This window comes from Dendrobates tinctorius, unplaced genomic scaffold (genome assembly GCF_039654945.1).
Source record: "Dendrobates tinctorius isolate UK_male_01 unplaced genomic scaffold, ASM3965494v1 ptg000117l, whole genome shotgun sequence".
Lineage (NCBI taxonomy): Eukaryota > Metazoa > Chordata > Amphibia > Anura > Dendrobatidae > Dendrobates > Dendrobates tinctorius.
In genome coordinates, this window is record NW_027361785.1 from 2,490,611 (window position 1) to 2,510,856 (window position 20,246).

Genomic DNA, 20,246 nt, shown 5'->3' on the forward strand with positions numbered 1-20,246 from the left:
GTTATTCGTGGCCTTTTTTTGCCGCGATTTACCGAAAATATCACTCCGCCGCTTAAATTTAGTCCCCGGCTTCACCCTGGCGTTCACTGGAGGCCCAAAAAAAGTAGTTCCTCCAAAAAGGGATATAGAGCCGATTTAGGGGGGCCCCACTGGACTGATAATTATTGTATGTGCCTCTCCCCATCCCCACTACTAATTGGACCCGCTGGTTTTACCCGCAACTGAGATTTTTAATATTTGCAATTGATGTCTATGGGAAGTAGTTCCGGACGATTTCTCAGTGCATCAGGAAGTGGCTGATAACAGCGAGACTCAAGTGGAAATAGCTTTAGCAATAAAATTTTCTATTCCCTGCCCTAATTTGCACACATAATAAAGGATCCCTTGACTTAGTGGCCTTGATCTTTGCCCCTATTTTTGTGACTAATTATAGTGCTGCCGGCAATCTTGGGCACATAGAGTTAAATTTGCCTGTCCTTCTCACTCTCAATCACGATCATGAGCAACCAAAAATTTAAGGGGAAAAATGTCCCTTCTACCCCAATCAAAACTCAACTGGGGTCACAATTTGACAGACCACAGGGCCGCAGAGATCAAGAAAGAAACAGACCTAGTCTCATCGCCTCTCCCAGGCGTAGGTCCAGATCTCCGCAGAGGGATAAGCCTCGCTTATTGGACTATGAACTCAACAACAATTCTGCAGGCGATAAATCATCCGCTACCAAAATGGATTCCTCTGTAAATTTAAAGAGAACAAACCCAGGAGCCTATAATGAAAAATTTACCTTTTCTGGGAACAATTACGAAGACAAAACGGAATCTAGCGATACATCCCCTAACCCATCTCCATTAAAAAGCAAAGGAAAATACGAAGACTCTGAGTCCCACAAAGATAAAGGTCCACCAAGTCTACTCCCTCCTCTACATTCAGCCAGCTCAGGTCAATCGGGCCATGATGACCTAATAAAAAAATTCTCTCGCATGTTGGATGAGAGATTTGAATCTCATCGTAGGGAAGTGAGATCAGACATGGAGTCCTACTTCCAAAAATACTGCGAGAAAATCGACAGTATAGACAGACAACTGACAAAACATGAGGAGAGGATCAATAGACTCGAGCACAGGTCAACTATTTCCTTTGAAGAAGTGGACAGACTCACCTCAGAGATGAAGCACCTGCGTACTAAGATGGCGGATCTTGAGGACCGGAGCAGGCGAAATAATTTGAAGGTCAGAGGTATCCCGGAAGATGTACCTCAAGAACAACTCTCGGAGCACCTCAAAGCTATCTTTAAATCAGCCCTGCCAGACCTGTCTGACTTGGACCTGACGATAGATAGAATTCACCGTCTACCCAAACCCAACAAGATCCCGGCGGAATTGCCCAGAGATACCATTCTTAAAGTGCATTTTTTCAAAACTAAGGAACGGATCCTTAACTACTTAAAAGATAGAAAAACTTTTCCGGAACCACACGGAGCTCTAAAAGTATTCCCCGACTTCTCCAAAGAGACTTTGGAAGGCCGAAGAGAGTTCAGACCAGTGACTATGGCCCTCCGCGACAAGAGAGTCGACTACAAATGGGGATTTCCTCTACAACTGCTGATCTCACATTGGGGCAGGAATATACCAGTCTATACCGTCGAAGAAGGAATGGACTTTGTTAGGTCACTTGACAGAGACTGACCAGGCATCCGCTGGAAAAAGGTCTTCTAATTAATAGAAGCCTCCGCTTCTCTGCAACCTAGGATTTTCCCTTTTTCCCGTCCACTTTCACTAACCCCCTCTTACCTTTCAGGTAGCTCTACGGACCTACTTGTGTCTATTTTACAGTTGACATATTTGTTGTTGTCTATATTGACATATTTGTTTATATTCTATATTTTAGCTTCTAATTTTACAGGATCCAGAGTTCTCTCATTGGATTCTTCAATCAAAAACCCGCCATTGCTCCTGCAACACTCGTAGTTGGTATACTTATTACTGTTAATTACAATATTCAGTGCAATTTTTGCTTTTTAGGTTCAAGACTTGTAAGTTCTCTAGATCTTATCTTGTTATCCAGGTCAAATTTCCTTTACAGGTTCCAGTTATCTAACGGTTAAAATGACTTTTAAAATTGTGTCCTACAACGTGAGAGGACTAAATAGCCCCCAAAAGAGGCACGCTTTGTGGAGAGAATTAATCAAATCACAAGCGGACATCTCCTGTATTCAGGAGACTAAATTTTTGACAGGAAACCACCCCTACTTTCAACATCGCAGCTTCCCTCATATTTTTGAGGCCTGCAGTTCTAGCAAACGAGCTGGAGTGGTTACCCTAGTCAAAAATACGGTTCCATTTGAGGTAATTGAAGATTTTGGTGATGCTAAAGGCAGGTATCACATCTTAATCTGCATTATTAACGGACAAACTAGCACTTTGCTTAACATATATGCACCGAATAGACACCAGGCCAGATTCTTGATGAAAGTGATGAAAAAGGTAACCGAGGTGAGAAAAGGGACCCTCATACTTCTGGGCGACTTTAACACCACTCCAGATAGGACTATTGATTCCACTTCAGATTCTCGACCGGCCTCGAACGATCTGAATTGGTGGCTGGATAAGAATGAACTTTACGACACATTTCGATGTCTAAATTCATCCTCCAGAGAATACACACATTTTTCATCAGTCCACCAATCGGCCTCCAGGATTGATTTAATCTTATCCGACATCTTTTCCCTTAAAAAATTTAAAAAGGTCAGTATTGGAGATAGGACTATATCCGATCACTCCCCAGTCATTGGCGAATTCCTCTTTGGGCCGCCATTAAGAAACACCAGAATGTGGAAATGTAACTCTAACATCATACACGATCCCATCCATAAAGCAACAATCCAAAAAGCCATAGACGATTTTTTCCTTGAAAATACCCCGGCGGCTACCAATCCATCTAACAACTGGTGCGCCCATAAGGCCGTCATCGGGGGTATTTTAATCAATATTTCCTCCAAGATCAAAAGAGAAAATAGGGAAAAATTGGATAAACTTCACAAGTCCATACGTGAACAGGAGAAATACATATTAGACCACCCCTCATGTCCCTCTAATAAACAGGCAGAATTGGCAAAATTAAGACAAGACCTACGCAATTTACTTTATTCACCCTATGAAGCAGCCCTTAATTCCTCGAAGTATAAATTCTATTCCGCTTTAAACAAACCCACACGGTATATGGCAAATAAAATTAAAAGACTAAGGATCCACAACAGAATTAGTAAAATTTCATCCATGGAAGGCGATAAAATTCTTCACCATCCCCAGGATATAGTTAATGAGTTTTCCAAATATTATAGCAAACTTTATAATTTGAACATGGACCCCCTATCACCATCCCCAAAAGAACAGGACATCAAATCATACCTGACAAACATTAAACTACCATCTTTAACCAACGACGATATAGAATCTTTGTCTGCTCCATTCACTACCCAGGAAGTCGAAGACACGATTTAACACCTCGATCTTCATAAGTCACCTGGGCCGGACGGTTATAATAATACATACTACAAAATCTTCAGTAAATCCCTTTCCCCACAGTTAACGAAACTCTTCAACCATGCCTCCGCAATAGGTTCCTTTCCGCCTGAGATGCTGGAGGCCTCCATTACCCTAATTCCCAAACAATCTGGTGACCCCCTATCTCCAAGTAACTACAGACCAATTTCCTTGCTCAATACAGACACAAAATTATTTTCAAAAATCCTAGCAAACAGGTTGAGTTATATACTTCCCAATTTGGTGGCGAACGACCAAATGGGTTTCGTAAAAGGCAGGCAACCAGCCGATGCTACAAGGAGAATACTGGACTCCGTCAAACTTACTAACTCCACCAGGTCCCCAACAGTTTTCATATCACTTGACGCCGAGAAGGCATTCGACCGCATCGACTGGTGTTTCCTGAAACATACCTTAATTAAATTTGGGTTCAACAACAATCTCCTTAAAACATTCATGGCACTATACAAAAACCCCACAGCTAAAGTTAACTGCAATAATCACATCTCAGATACATTCGCTATCAATAACGGCACAAGACAAGGATGCCCCCTCTCACCACTATTATTCAACTTAGCGTTAGAACCATTAGTGGAGTCCATAAGACAAAACTCAAAAATAACTGGCCTCTCTACCAACAACCGCCAACATAAACTCAGCCTGTTTGCGGACGACATAATCCTGACCCTTACAAACCCTGTATCATCAACTATGGAAACCCTCAAGGAACTAGAAACCTTTTCAGCCCTTTCAAATTTTAAAACCAATAACTCAAAATCCAACATACTACCTATCCATGTCAATCCCGAAGAAACTACTCGCCTAAAATCTTTTATTTCATTTAATTGGTGCAGGAAGGAACTACCGTATCTAGGTATTATAATCAATAAAGATTTAAACAAAACTGTTATTTCAAACATGAAAAAGTTGTCGGACTCGATTCAGAAGGACAGCAATACCTTCAGAGATAGAGACCTGACCTGGTGGGGGAGGAACCTAGCGGTGAAATTGTTTACATTACCTAAAATTCTGTATATTCTCAGATGCATACCACTTCCTATCTCCACGGCATGCCTAACGGCCATTCAGTCGCGAATAAACAATATTATTTGGAACCACAAAAAACCAAGAACTGACACCAGAACATTATTCAAAAAGAAACTTCATGGTGGATTTAGTCTTCCGAATATCTCCGCTCATTATTATACTTTGCTAATTAAACAGAGTATACATTGGTTATCAGACACGAGTGTTCCCGCATGGCATGACCTGGAGGTAGACATCAACAAAGGTAATCATCTCAAATCTCTGGTTTTCAAAGCCATTTCTAATCTGACTACAAATAACCACACTCACCCGATATTTCAGGCAATTTCCTTGGCCTGGTGTAAAATCTCTAGATTAGATGGCCGTAGCCAAAAAATATCCACGCTGTATAGACTACCTTTAACCCATGTCTATACATTCTTGGGAAAAACTACACCCCCTCACTGGGATGACTTCAAAATAAATACAATAGGTGACATCTTCAATGGCCCCAACTACTTGAGTTTCAGTTTAATAAAGAATAACTTCAAAGTGCCTTCTTCTTTCTTCCATGAATATTTGTTACTAAGGGAACATATCAAATTATTCTTAAGTAATAAACCTAAATTTACAGAGGCGTCTCTAAAAATTTTGGTTAACCTGCATCACCAAATCTTCTGGGGACATAAATTTATTTATGATTGTTTCAACAAAGACTTGTCTCTTACAAAAAGCGCCCATATGCTCACTTGGGAGAAATCTCTCAACCTCACTACCTCTGCAGATGAATGGGAGGAAACATTTTCATTATCCAACCGGTCTACGATATCTACTGTATGCCTCTCCTGGAATCACACTTCAAGGTATACACCAGATGGTACTATACACCATCTAGACTAGCTCACATAGATGTCTCCAACTCCCCACTTTGTTGGAGAAAATGCGGCTGTAAGGGGGATCTATTACACATTTTCTGGAGCTGCCCTACTGTTACCTTTTGGTCAGGAATTTCCTCTATAATTACCAAACTCTCTGGTTCACCATTTACCTTCACACCACAATTAGCCCTGCTCTCTCTGAATACCTCTGCCTTAGATAATTCTCTTCAACGAATTGTTATACATATTTGCATGGTCGCCAAAAATGCTATCACCTTTCACTGGAAAAGTCATACTTTACCTGATGTTGACTTCATTGTCAAACTAATTACAAAACACAGAGACCTCGAACTTAAGTTCGCTCTGTCCAACAATAGTTTCGGCCATTTCTACAGAAAGTGGCACAAATGGGTTCAATCTTTCCCTCCATCACTTACCTGATTAGCCTTTATATTTAATTATTCTTGGCCTCTGTATTATCTTATATTGGTCTTTATAATGTTAAGGTCAATGTCATGTTCTATCATAGCACTGTTTGCTTCTATTCTGTATACCATAGTTTGTTGTTTACAATGCTATTTTTTCAAGGGCTGCGTCCCTTGCTTTACTTGGGTCAAATTGTTGCTGCGTTGCAAATTTACGTTTGTTGTTATGTTTACTGCCCTACCCTTACATCAACTCCCCCCCCATCCCCTCTAACCCCCCGCCCATCTATACCCTTGTTAAAAATAAAAATATTGGAAAAGAAATGTAAAAAAAAAAAATATATATATTAAGCTCATATTCCTACTTCTCATAAATAAAGTGTTTTTTTCCACTAAAAAAAAAAAAAAAATCTCCCTCTACACAGGTCACATCAGCATCTACGCACTTTCCTAGGCTTAGTGACCTACTGTAGGCCTTGGATAAGGCCTGCTTCACAAATGTTGCAACCACTTTATGACAGTTTGTCATCAGACCCCTATGATCTAACTCCTTTGACAATTTATTCCCCACATGACATCCATTCCATACTCGTACAAGTTCAACCAAAACATCTGTCTATGGCCAGACAGCTCCGACTTGCATGTGCTCTACTAATTACTGAGTATGTCACCCTCAAATGATGTAACGTTCTGAATCCAGCCACCCTCCTGCCTGTGGATTCAGTAAAGGGGGAATTGGAGACCGTATTAGCAAGTGAGGAAGAATACTTTGACATGACGCATGAACATGACTGCATAGAACTGTTCCTAATGCAGATTTCGAGGGTTTTTTTTGTAGATGGCTCCAGATACCACCAGGATGGACGATTCTACACTGGATATGCAGTAGTATCCTCACATGAGGTAATCCGAGCTGAACCACTCCCTCCTCAAAAGTCGGCACAGGAGGCAGAGTTGAAGGCACTGACTGAGGCGTGCAGAGCCGCTGCAGGTAAAGTCGCTAATATTTACACTGATTCGAACTATGCATGGGGAATAGCCCATGATTATGGCCCTATCTGGAGAAGCAGAGCGTTTCTTACATCAGCCGGTAAGCCCATTAAAAATGCAGAGCTGGTGAAACAATTGATGGAGGCATTGATGTTACCAGTCCAGGTTGGCATTGTCAAGGTAAAAGCACACACAAAAGGTGATTCCGTGACGGTAGAGGGCAACAGAAGGGCGGACGAGGCTGCTAAAGTAGCAGCAAGGCGGCCTAGAGAGCAGTGGACAGTGGCGGGGAGTCAGCGTATTCCAGCCACACTGAGCCTAGATGTCCTGAAATCTCTCCAGCAACAGGCTGCCCAAACAGAGAAGGTACACCGGGGGAGACTGGGAGCTGAGCTGAACTCAAACGGAGTATGGGAGAATAAGGATAAGTTGTGCCTACCGAAGTCCCTGTTCCCGATTATGGTGCAAGCAACACATGGCCCCACTCACGCCTCAAAAAGTCACATGTGTGCCATGGTGGATGCCTTCTGGATCACTCCTGGCTTCAGTTACGCAGCTGCGTAACTTGTACAATCATGCCTCATCTGTGCACAGCACAACCCAGGTAAAACAGTAAAAGTCCCTAAGAAAGCGACACCTAGGCCTCTCTACCTGTTTCAGAGACTGCAGATTGACGACATACAGCTACCAGGGTAGGAGTGTATGCAAATATCCTAGTATGTGTAGATCTCTTGTCTGGTTGGCCGGAAGCCTATCCGGTAAAATGTGCACATGCTAAAACACAACTGCAGACAAACTGATGAAAGAACTGATCTGCAGGTATGGTGTCCCTAGAAACCATAGAAAAAGTGTTAGGGGTACACACTTCACGGGAGAAATAATGAGGGAAGTCATGCAGGCCTTGGGAGTACAGCAAGCATTTCATACACCATATAGGCCACAAAGTAGTGGGAAGGTGGAAAGACTAAATGGGACACTTAAACTGAAAGTTCAAAAGGCCAGACACAGGAAAGAGCTGGGTAGGGTGCTTGCCTCTTGCACTCTGTTCAGTCAGACACAATCCAAACAGAAACACAGGCTTGTCTCCTTTTGAAGTCCTGTTTGGTAGTGCACCAAAGACTGGTCTGTACTTCCCACAGGTGCTACAAATGCAACACGGTTCTATGACAGCCTACGTCAAGGCCTTGCAGGAAAGACTTAATGTGGTGCATAAACATGTGTTCTCATCCATTCCAGATCCTAATGCCAGTGCAGATGTGCATCAGCTGAATCGAGGTGATTGGGTGGTTATACCCAGACGCGTGAGAAGGAGTCTGGACCCACGGGATGATGGCTCCTTCCAAGTCCAGCTGACCACATCCACCTCAGTAAAACTTGAGGGAAAGCCCACCTGGATCCATGCCAGTCACTGCAAGAAGGTCTTTTCAACAGCAGAATGACTGTTCTACTCATCACCTTGCTGGCAGCGACATGGTTACTGCGCACTGCAGAAACACAGGATAAACTCTTAAATGCTGACTGGGACAACAAACTTATTCGGCATCATGCTCTACTTATAAAGGACATGTAGGACAGAAACCAAAAGACTGTTGGATCTGTACACAGCCCTGTATCTGCGAGGACTGTGCCGTACTTAGCCTTACCTCTGGAGCCATGGGAGGTATTAACCCCACACTGCATACACCATGAGACTTGGACTCAATCTAGGTTTTGGGGAAAAGATGTGCCCCGTGATATATCTGCCTCATTGGCTGTAATTGGATGGGCCGCTAATCCCTGGTTTCAGTTTAATATAACGCGGCCTAAGGTACAAATGTGGTGGCGGGAATTTGATTCAGATGTCGGAAATATGGTCGCCAGGAGGAGGACTGAAATCCCTCACTCACACCCCATTCCCAATGATGGACTGTGGATCAGTCTTCAACACACTGGAGCAAATACCTGTGGTGAGGACAATAATTTCTCCTGCATATACACTCACGATCAAACACAGGTTAATGAGACGTGTACCAGGATGGTGTTGAAGGCTGTAAAGCATCTACGGGTAAAATAATAAGGAAAGAAAGGGGTAAATGCACATCTGGTATAAGTGGAAAACAAATGAATAATACGTGGTGTGCCCATAAGTCTGTGTCAGGACTTTTGAGTTTATACCAATGTATACAGACCCCAGGTCACGTTTGTGTTCTCCCTGAAGGAGTATTCTTGGTTTGCGGACATAGTGCCAACAGGTGGGTGAGCCCAGACATAAGAGGGGTTTGCACTCTTGCCAAACTGACACCAGCCACTTTCATAGTTCCTCATAGTAAAATAGACACTACAGCAGTTCCAATTCACACTTTGTATAGAAGGGCTGCAGACAATAAGCCCCAGCCAAATGGTAGGCCGCATCTAGTAGAAATGGGGATAACAAATAAAATATTCAGTAGTATGCTAATATACCCCTTCATAACACAAATGTGGGATAAATTAGTGGAAGCTACTGACTACCTGGACAATCAGATTTTCCAGACTCTTGAAGTTCTTAATGAAACTAATACAATACAGAGACAATTAATCATAGATACTAACCAACATACTATAGTACTAGATTACCTGACAGCAAAAGAAGGAGGAATGTGTCAAATAATTGGTCCCACCTGTTGTAATTATATCGACCCTGCTGGCAATCTCCAGATCAGGGCCAGTATAGACAAAATAGGTGAACTTAGAGACCAATGGTTAAAACAACACAGTGCAAACAGAGACTACTGGTGGGGTAACACATTCTCTTTCCTAAATCCAGCAAATTGGTTTAATGGCCTTGCAGGATAGATTTTTGGCATTGTACAGACTTGTATGCAAATTTTGTTGTTTTGCTTATTGTTTTATGTAGCCGTAAAAGCGCTAATATATGTATTACTTAAGCTACTGAATAATGTATGCCTAAAAATAAACAAAAAAAAAAAAAAAAAGAACCTAAGGCTGAACCTTCTGTAGTGTATCATAGACCCCAGCTACAACAATGTGATACAGCTTGCCATATGCCACCTTGTCATTTAATGGCGGTGAATTTGTTCTGTGTGAAGAGCTGTTGCATATTAAAAAAAAATCACTGGGTGGTTGTGGGGAAGGAGTTGCTCCACCAATCTTGGAATCCCCAAGACTTGCAGGCAGTGGCGGGCTGGGCCGGGTGGCAGGGAGGCATTTGCCCCCGGGCCGGTCCCCAGACGGCTGTTCAGGGCCGCCGGAGGCCTGGCACTGTACTTTTTATTGCAGCCGCCAAAACTTCATTTGCTGCCGGGCTGGCAGACTCCTTCCTGATCGCGCATGAATGATGCATCCAGATGTATTTGCATCTTTGAGACGCGAATACATTTGAATGCATTATATCTGGCACAGAGCAGAGCATCGCCGTTGTTGCTGCTCCGCGGCCTAGCATGCAGCAGAGTGATGAAGTCATCATGCTGCGACCTCCTCACACTGCTGCTGGCAACGCAGAGCAGGGCAGAAGAGGTGGGGACAAGGCGGCCGGCGGGAAAAATGGTGAGCAGCAGCGCTCCAATGAGGAGCAGGAGCTGAGCTGCTGAAGATTCGAGAGCTGTCATTTGCTGTGCATGCATAAGGTATGGGGAATGAATCCATGGTGTTAGTCAAAAAGGGCAGCCGCACAGCATTGTGTGTATGAGTGTGTGTAAGTGTGGTGTGTGTGTATATGAGTGTGTGTAAGTGAGTGTGAGTGTGTGTGTGTGTGTATGTGTGAGTGTGTGTATGAGTATGTGTAAGTGAGTGTGTGTATGAGTATGTGTAAGTGAGTGTGTGTATGACTGTGTGTGTGTATGAGTGTGTGTGTATAAGTATGTGTAAGTGAGTGTGTGTGTATGAGTATGTGTGAGTGTGTGTGTATGAGTATGTGTAAGTGACTGTGTGTGTATGAGTATTTGTAAGTGAGTGTGTGTATGACTGTGTGTGTGTGTATGAGTGTGTGCATGAGTGTGTGTGTGTATGTGTAAGTGAGTGTGTGTATGTGTGTGTGTTCAGACGGGCAGTGTGGAGGGAGGACATTATAGAGACTAGGGGCAGTATGTGGGGGACATTATGGAGACGAACATTATGGAGAGGGACGGTGTAGGTGGGATATTATGGGATGGAGAGGTATGTTTTGGAGAGAGGTGGTGTATGGGGTATATTATAGGGAGAGTCAGCGAAGGGGATATTATGGAGAGGGGTAGTGTAGGCAGGATATTATGGAGAGGGACATTTATCATGGGGAGGGGCGGCATGTGTGGGGGTATATTTTGGTGAGGGGCAGTGTAGGGGGTATATTATGGAGAGGGGTGGTGTGGGGGGTATATTATGGAGAGGGGTGGTGTGGGGGGTATAATGGTGAGTGGCGGTGTAGGGGGTATATTATGGAGAGGGGTTGTGTGGGGGGTATATTATGGAGAGGGGTGGTGTGGGTGATATATTATGGGGAGGGGTGCAGTGTGTGGGAAGTATCTTATGGGGCGGTGCGGTGTAGGGGGGCATATTATGGGGAAGTGTGGTGTAGGGGGTATATTATGGGGAAGTGTGGTGTAGGGGGTATATTATGGGGGAGTGTGGTGTAGGAGGTATATTATAGGGAATTTAAGGTGAGGTGTAGGGGGTATATTATGGGGAGGTGCGGTGTAGGGGGTATATTATGGAGAAGGGTGGTGTAGGGGGTATATTATGGGGGAAGTGTGGTGTAGGGGGTATATTATGGGGAGATGTGGTGTAGGGGGTATATTATGGGGAGGTGCGGTGTAGGGGGTATATTATGGAGAAGGGTGGTGTAGGGGGTATATTATGGGGAGGTGCGGTGTAGGGGGTATATTATGGGGAGGTGCGGTGTAGGGGGTATATTATGGGGAGGTGCGGTGTAGGGGGTATATTATGGTGAGGGGTGGTGTAGGGGGTATATTATGGGGAAGTGTGGTGTAGGGGGTATATTATGGGGAGGTGCGGTGTAGGGTGTATATTATCGAGAAGGGTGGTGTGGGAGGGATATTATGGAGAGAGACAGTCTAGGGGGATTTTTTGTGCAGGAAACACATTGAAGGGCAATTATTTAGTCAGGGGCACAACATGGTAGATATTTATACTTTGTTGGCAGTATAATGATTTTTACAATGGCACAAAATACTCCTGGCCATGATGAGAGCCACGCACGTTGTTTATAAAAGCTCGGCGTCCGCGCCGCCGCACGCGGCTCTCATCGTGGCCAGGAGTATTTTGCGCCGTTGTAAAATCATAAGCGCACAGCAAACGGGCTAAGCCTCCTGATGTACCCTAATATGATACGAGTTGAGGCAACATTGCTGAGGTGTGACAGAGCTTAATATCACGGCTTAACATCTCAGGCACATTGTGGACATATTAATCCCATTATGAGTACGGGGATGATGCAAAATTGCCGGGATGTGGTAGAGCCTTAAGTTTATGGCTCAGTATACTGGCAGACTATATTAATGTTACTCCCATGTGAATAAGGGGATAGCATGTGCATGTCAGAGGTGACATCTACGGACTGAGTGAGTGAGATAAATCATTCGGTCACTGGCTGGCATCTGTTTCAGTTGGGCAAAGGAGCCTTTGTATAGTCAACGGATGACACTGTATTAGGGAGATTCCGTTATTCTATTGGGGACAATGTGCAATAGCATTAGCACATTAGTCTACGGATATTGGAGTGTAAAATTGGCTATTAATGATTGAGAATGATGCAATGGTATATCCATATATGCAATAATTGTTAAACACTTCCCTTAAAAAAGGATGCCTAGTGAGATTTTCCCTCATTAAAGGGTGTCTTGGAGTCCATGAATACAATGCTGCATAATTATATTAGTGTCCTTTATGACCCCCTCTTGTGGTAGGGGTTGATTGGACAGACTGCACACAAGCACGGTGGATGATTTGATATATTATTTATTCACAATTTATTAAAAGTTAAGTTTTATTATTTTTCCACCACAGTCAGTGATTTTTGCAATTTCGGTAATTGGTTGGATTTGTATCTGGTGTAAGGGTGCCAATTCAGTGATATCTCTAATACTGACCACATCTCATAAGTAGTGAGGTTCCTGTATGGTCCTCTGCCTGATGATAAAGGTAGCAACAACTCCCAGTATCTTCTTACCATAGTTAAGGACATACTGGGAGCTACATGTTCATGTCATACAAGTGTATCATGGGGCTGATCTAACACTGAAATTGACCACTGTAATAAGCATGGTGCTGCATTCATCTACTGACTGTGGTTCTAATGTTACATTCATCTACTGATGGTGGTTCTAATGTTACATTCATCTACTGACGTGGTTCTGTCGCTGCATTCATCTACTGATGGTATTCATGACCCTGCATTCATCTACTGATGGTGGTTCTGTCCCTGCATTCATCTACTGATGGTGGCTGTGTACCTGCATTCATCTAGTGATGGTGGTTCTGGCCCTGCATTCATCTACTGATGGTGGTTCTGTTGCTGCATTCATCTACTGATGGTGGTTCTATTGCTGCATTCATCTACTGATGGTGGTTCTGTTGCTGCATTCATCTACTGATGTTGGTTCTGTTGCTGCATTCATCTACTGATGGTGGTTCTGTTGCTGCATTCATCTACTGATGGTGGTTCTGTTGCTGCATTCATCTACTGATGGTGGTTCTGTTGCTGCATTCATCTACTGATGGTGGTTCTGTTGCTGCATTCATCTACTGATGGTGGTTCTGGCCCTGCATTCATCTACTGATGGTGGTTCTGTTGCTGCATTTATCTATTGTCGGTGATTCTGGTGCTGCATGTATCTACTGACGGTTCTGTCACTTCATTCTACTACTGGTTCTGATCATGTACACATGTAGCAAACCATAATGTGCTTCATGGCTATGTTAAAACTGAAACTTATATGGCTCCATATGTGATATCTGAGGTTCTGTAGGCAGGTCCAGGTGTGACCAGTATAGAGCATTGGAAAAAAAATCCTAGGTAATGATGAGAAGCATTGCATACTTTGCTTTACTACATATCTGAAAATGTATATCCAGTTTAAAATTAATAATGCATGAGCATAATATGTGATTTGTCTGATCAATAGAAACGCTCATCTGAGCTGATCCCAGTACTTTCAGGTTTTTCATTGAACAGCTCTCAGACAGGCAATACAGTAGTAGGCATATAGCCTATGAAGCAGCCAGAGGTAAACATGTTAAAGGGGTTGTCCAGACTTAAGTTACAAATCACTCTGTGACTGCAGACTCATGAATCCTCACATTGCTCGCAGTGTTGTCGTGATTCGGCGGGCGCGTGACTGCAGGTATGTGATTTGCATACATGACAACTAGCCTTGCTCAGCCCCACTTATTACACCTGTATTGAGCAAGGCCAGAAACAGTCTAGTTGTAATATGACCGGGAATATACACATCACATACTTGATCACATACGGTAAATGCCCGCTCCCACCGTCAGCACCAGAAAATCCTCACAGCGCACATGATGTGAGGATTCGCATATAGTGACTTTAGACTTGTAGCTTAAGATCGGACAACCTTTTTAACGATGGGCCTAGCTGCTGTGTGCTTGCCCCCCAGGCTAAAATGTGCCAGCCAGCCCCTACTTGCAGGACTGCATTTCACACTTCCTCCACTGCTTCTGCCTCCTTCTCTACCTCCTCTATGGCATACACCTGAGCCCTCAAGCTCTGCCTTAATGAGACACGCATTCCAGCAGTGCAGAGCAAATCCCCACTACTTCCATACTGCGTAGCCAGGGCTCACCACAATCAGGCAGTGTTCAAATTGATATGCCTTGGAGATCGCAGACTTAAAGGTGAAGAGTTGTGGACAGTTCTCCAGGCTGAGTTTGAGCAATGGCTGTCTCTGCTAATCCTGGATCCAGGGAAGGCTGAGTCCGATAACGGTGCCAACCTGGTGGCGGCCCTACATGCCTTGCATGGCTCACATCTTCAACCTGGTGGTACAGCAGTTTCTCCACTACTATCCTAGCCTGGGTGAGCTGCTGCAGAAAGCACGGAAGCTGTGTGCTCACTTCCACCATTCGCACCCCTCAGGGCATCGACTTACATCGATACAGAGGTCTTTGTCCATGCCAGTTAACAGGTTGATATGCGATGTGCCGACACCGTGGAATTCCACTCTGCACACATTGCAACCACTGTGGCAGCAGCAAGGAGCCCTGATGCAGTATGTCATGTCATATAGCCTGGGCCAACACAGTATGGATGTGGCGCATATCACGTTTATGGATGGGGCACAGATTAAGGACCTCTGTACCCTTCTGCACAGTTTTGAAATGACTACTTACATTAAATGGTTAGCACTGATGATGCTGTCATCAGCATCACTATTCCAGTCATCTACATGATGAAACAGATTTTGAATAGCCTGCAGGAGGAGGTGGTGGGTCCAGAGGAAGAGGAGGAAGCAGAAGAGGATGCAGAAGGGATAACTTTGTCTCAAAGTTCCAGACTGTCGTCACACAGGCGGGTGCCAAGGGAGGGTAGATTACTGTGATGAAAGGGGGGCTAGTAATATTGCACAAGGAAAGACTAGAAGCAATGGGATGAAACTGAATGGGAGGAGACACAGATTAGATATTAGAAAAAAAATTTTGACAGTTAGAGTGATCAATGAGTGGAACAGGCTGCCACGAGAAGTGGTGAGTTCTCCTTCAATGGAAGTCTTCAAACAGAGGCTGGACAGACATCTGACTGGGATGATTTAGCGAATCCTGCTTTGAGCAGGGGGTTGGACCAGATGGCCCAGGAGGTCCCTTCCAACTCTACGTTTCTATGTTTATATAAATCAGGCAAACTGTTAGTGAAGGTGGAAGAGCCCAGGAACAAATGGAAGAGGAAGAGGTGATGGATGACCAACTGTCAGGAGATTAAAAGGATAATAATCTCCTCTCTGTTATTCATGGTTGGCAGGAGGGGACAGAGGAAATAAATATCAGTGTTATGCAGGCACCAACACAGCATGGGCTTGGACCTCATGGTAGAGCCAGACATATGAGTGACTACTTGCTGCACTATCTGCAACACGATCCCCGTATAGTTGTTATTTAAAACAGTGCTGACTACTGGGTTGTCACTGTTAGATCCACGTTTTAGGGCAAAATTTTGCCAGATGCTTCCCACCCTGGAAAGGGGCCCGCGAATGCTGAAGTATCGAAACACACTTTTACACAAGCCTTAAGAGAGGTTTTCCTTAAGACAGCAGTGATGCACACAGTGTGTGAAGCGCCCCACAGGGCCTTAGGTTACTCGGTACCGGGCCCGTTGACTTCAATGGGGATGTCACGGCGGCGGTCACCCGGTTCGTGGCCCTGGGTGTCCAGTAATAAAATAGGGGAACGTTGTGTGGTATTTAAGCGTGACTCCACCCGTGGTGTTCCACAATTAATGGCTAACGCTGCGGTTTTTGGTCCCCTGGGGCTGGTGGTGACGCAGTCAAAATGGTTCAGCTCCCCACGGGTAGAGCGGGGAGCCCCAGGGCAAATATATTTGATTAATAGTTTAGATGGCAGTGAACGTTGGGGTGCAGAGAAATAAGAGAAAGACACAGAGAGGTGCAGTTTCTTTACCTTTTACTGGCAAGTGGTTACAATCGGGAGTACCACATACAGGTGATGGATTGAGTCCGGCTCGCCTGGAAGCATTCAGGGGATCCACCCTGCCAGGTGGGGCTTGGGACCTTCTTTCTGCGCTCTGTGTGCGGGTCTCTGCTGTTTGTAGCTAAGCTGCGACCCTCAATTGCGTGATTGTTTCTGCAACCTGTATGGCTGTCAGCGTGAGCCTATTCCACGGGTACTGTCCTTTTCACTGTCAGCCCCGGGCTCCTGATTCGCTGCCGTGCCCTCAGGTGTTCAGTGTGGCTCAGGAACTTGCAGTCCCCTGTACTTCCAGATTCGGCGGTCAGGACATACAGCTCCTGCCCACCCAGGACTCTAGGGTCCCTTTCTCTTTATTAGCGCTTCGCTCTGGGGTCTGCTATATGCAGTTTTTAGCTTCCCCGGAGCCTCTTGTCTCTGCTCTTGTCCTTTTCCCTCTTCACAGATCGACTCTCCCTCACCAACTGACTGGATCTTCCAGAAAGATCTTTTACCTCAGGCTTAACTGTCTTGTCCTGAGCTCAGCTGCTCTCGTTTCCATGAAAACTCCCTGTTTACTCTCTCAGCTGACTCCTTGCTGACTCATTAACCCCATCTGCTGGCCAGAATTTATAAGGCAGCTCCCCTTTCTGATCTGCAGCAGGAATTGTCATGTAATCTATGTTACCTGGCATGGGGGCCCCCCTCCTGCCTCCAGGCATGACTTTAACCCTTAGAGGGAGGCAATGTCACTGTGACAGCCGGACTCTGGGGTGTCACATTCCCCCCAGTGAAGTTCAGTACTCCTGAACTGAGGAAACATAACAAGAATTGTTAACAACAATTAATGACAATCTACAAAGTCTTAAAAAATGTAAAAATTATCAAAACCAGAAAAGAAAAAGAAACAATAACACAGTTAAAGCAGCGACCAGTCCTTACACTGCTGTCCAGGAATTGTCTTTGTCCTTGTACCTGGAGTTTGGTTGGTGGGAACCGCCTTAGCCCATCTTTGTGTGTCGTCCCTGGGCGTGGCTACAGGAATTTCTGTAGATGGGCCTAGTTTTTCGGCCACGCCAGCGGCTTATTTTCAAGGCCAAGTTGGGGTAACTATTTACAAATAAAGTTCTGACCACACATAGTCCTGTGGCCCAATTGTCCTTCAACTGGTTATTATGAATAAATGCAAAGACCTCAGTGACATTATCACTATGTCAAAAATAGGGTTTAGGGCTATAAATAGCCACCCTAATCAGGAAAACACCCACTCCAATAGATATACATGCAAAGAGAAAATATGAGTAACTAGGTGAATATAATAAAAATACGTCTTTATTAGTTAGCATATGTATCACTTAGTACAAAAACACAAAGAGTAAAACGACACCACAGGGTAGAAAACAGAAAGACCCGGGAAGAACACCCAGCCACAAGATATCAAATAACAAACCAGTGTATATCAGATATAGCCACATCTAGGTAAGTAACCAGTGTCTGCTAATTCCCCATCTCCCAATTGGGAGATCCCTACGCCACATTATAGATCCGTTGTAGTGACCTAGTGTGCACAAATAAATCTCATATGGCCAATTTAAATAGATATCTTACCAGATGTATAAAACAGGGGCTGAATGGACCCGGGACCAGGTCAGGGGAACACCCGACGCGCGTTTCACGTGACTACAGGCATGCTTTCTCAAGGGAAGTATACGGGGAGTGTGCACAGGACCTTCTTAAACCCATGTGATTAGTCACATGGTTCCCAATCGGCCAATCACAGCGGTTTAACGCGGCGCATGTGCACTGTACACCCGAAGGGCCGGACAATGCGAGAGAGAGCGTCAGACGTTACCCCAGGCAGCAGGGGAGGAGGAGTCCCCGGGAGCCCGGAGGAAGGCAGAAGACACTCCTCCGCATGTCGGCCGCAAACAGGGGCAGTGGGCATGCGCACAACCGCTGGTACCAATGAATGTAAACATACATCAAGGTAGTGCACAGAATATTGGGCACAGGTCAAAAATGGACAAATATGTATTCACATAAGACAGGCAACTACAAGTAGAGGTTTATACATATATATCAGAGGGTACTGAAAAATTCAAAAATAACATCATAGCACATTTAATCTCTTCAAATCACAGCATCCCATAATCGTCCATAGACAACAGTGTCCAAGATAATGAGCATCCAGTATAGGTATTAGAATTAGGGCCAGTGGAACGGCCAAGGTTAAATGTAAAATATGGGTCCAGGAAAGGAGGTCCAGCATAAATTGAAAAAAGAAATAAGTGAAACATATCAAAAAAACACATGTAAACAATAATGAATAAAACCAACCCGAAACCTGGGATATGAGGAAACAGAGGGGAAGAAGGGGTACAAAATAAATAAATAAAAGGACCAAAAAGGCCCAATAGGAAAATATTCACAATTCAGGATACCCTACAAAAAAGAGGCAAATGACAATGATTCGTTAAGTCCTTTAGGAGTCATTGTGTCAAGTGTAATAATCCATTTGGCCTCAATTTGAGCCAGCCTACGTTTATAATTGCCCCCCCTCACCCCTAAATGTACTTGATCAATCCCTCTAATTTTAAGGGAAGTTGATTCGCCATTATGATGTTGTCGAAAATGGCGGGGCAAGGTTTTAAGGAGGGACATATCGGTCACTGTCTTGGATGCACAGATGTCCCGCACGTGTTCACGCACCCTCATCCTAAGCTCCCTTGACGTAAGTCCACTATAAATTTTTGGACAGTCACATGTAGCGTAATAGATCACATTCATACTGCCACAGGATATTCGATGACGTATATCGAACTGTCTCCTTCCATCTGAGGTACTGAAGGTGGTGCAGCGCAGTACATTTGTGCATGCAAGACAATGACCGCAGGGTGTAGAACCAGGTGTAGGGCCCCTGGAGCCAAACGGATTGACCTGTACGGGTAGGTAGTGACTCCGCACCAGGAGGTCCTTAAGATTTTTGGACCTTCTTGGAGTCATTGAAGGATACGATCCCAAAGATGCTCCCAAGGAGGGTTCGGTACCCAAAATAGACCAGTGTTTCATGAGGATCTGTCTCATATCCTCCCATTGATGATTGAAAGTAGATATAAATCTAATAGGTCCCTCCTTATTTGAACAGGAGGGCCTCTTCGAAGATTCCAGGAGGCTGCCGCGTGGTGTTGCCCTTGCTCTTAAGTAGCCTTTTTTGATACTTCTATTTGAGTATCCACGGTTCAGAAATCGCATCTTCAAATCAGCCGATTGGATCTCAAATTTGGTATCCGAAGAGCAGATCCGCCTCGCCCGCAGGAACAGTCCGACCGGGACGGCCCCTATGGTGGAAGGGTTGTGGGCAGAGGACGCATGAACCAAAGAATTAACAGATGTCGGTTTACGATAAACATCCGTCTGAATATAACCAGAGTGATCAACACTCATAGCAATATCCAGAAAACTAATCCTAGTTTTATCATAAGAATAGGTCAAGTGAATATTAAATTCATTATGGTTCAGCGCCCTCATAAAATCCCCGAGCTGTTGCACCGATCCATCCCACAAAAAGAAAACATCATCTATATACCTGTGCCAGCACAGCACATGGGAGGCGGCCTGCACGCCTGCATCGCCGAAAATTAATCTCTCCCACGAATCGAGGAAGAGATTAGCGTACGCAGGCGCACAGGCCGCGCCCATGGCTGTGCCGCGCTTCTGTAGAAAATATTGATCTTTAAAAGTGAAGAAATTGTGGGTAAGGATAAAGTGCAAC

The 20,246-nt window shown here is 44.5% G+C and overlaps 1 protein-coding gene across 1 annotated transcript in view; it reads right to left on the reverse strand.

The window, feature by feature from the left end:
- Nucleotides 1-18,899: 18,899 nt before the first annotated feature.
- LOC141101479 (uncharacterized) overlaps nucleotides 18,900-20,246 on the reverse strand; it is a 72,292-nt gene continuing 70,945 nt past the window's right edge. Inside the window, 2 exon segments of the mRNA XM_073590602.1 lie at nucleotides 18,900-18,916; nucleotides 19,522-19,940. Coding sequence (XP_073446703.1) covers nucleotides 18,900-18,916; nucleotides 19,522-19,940 — 436 coding nt within the window.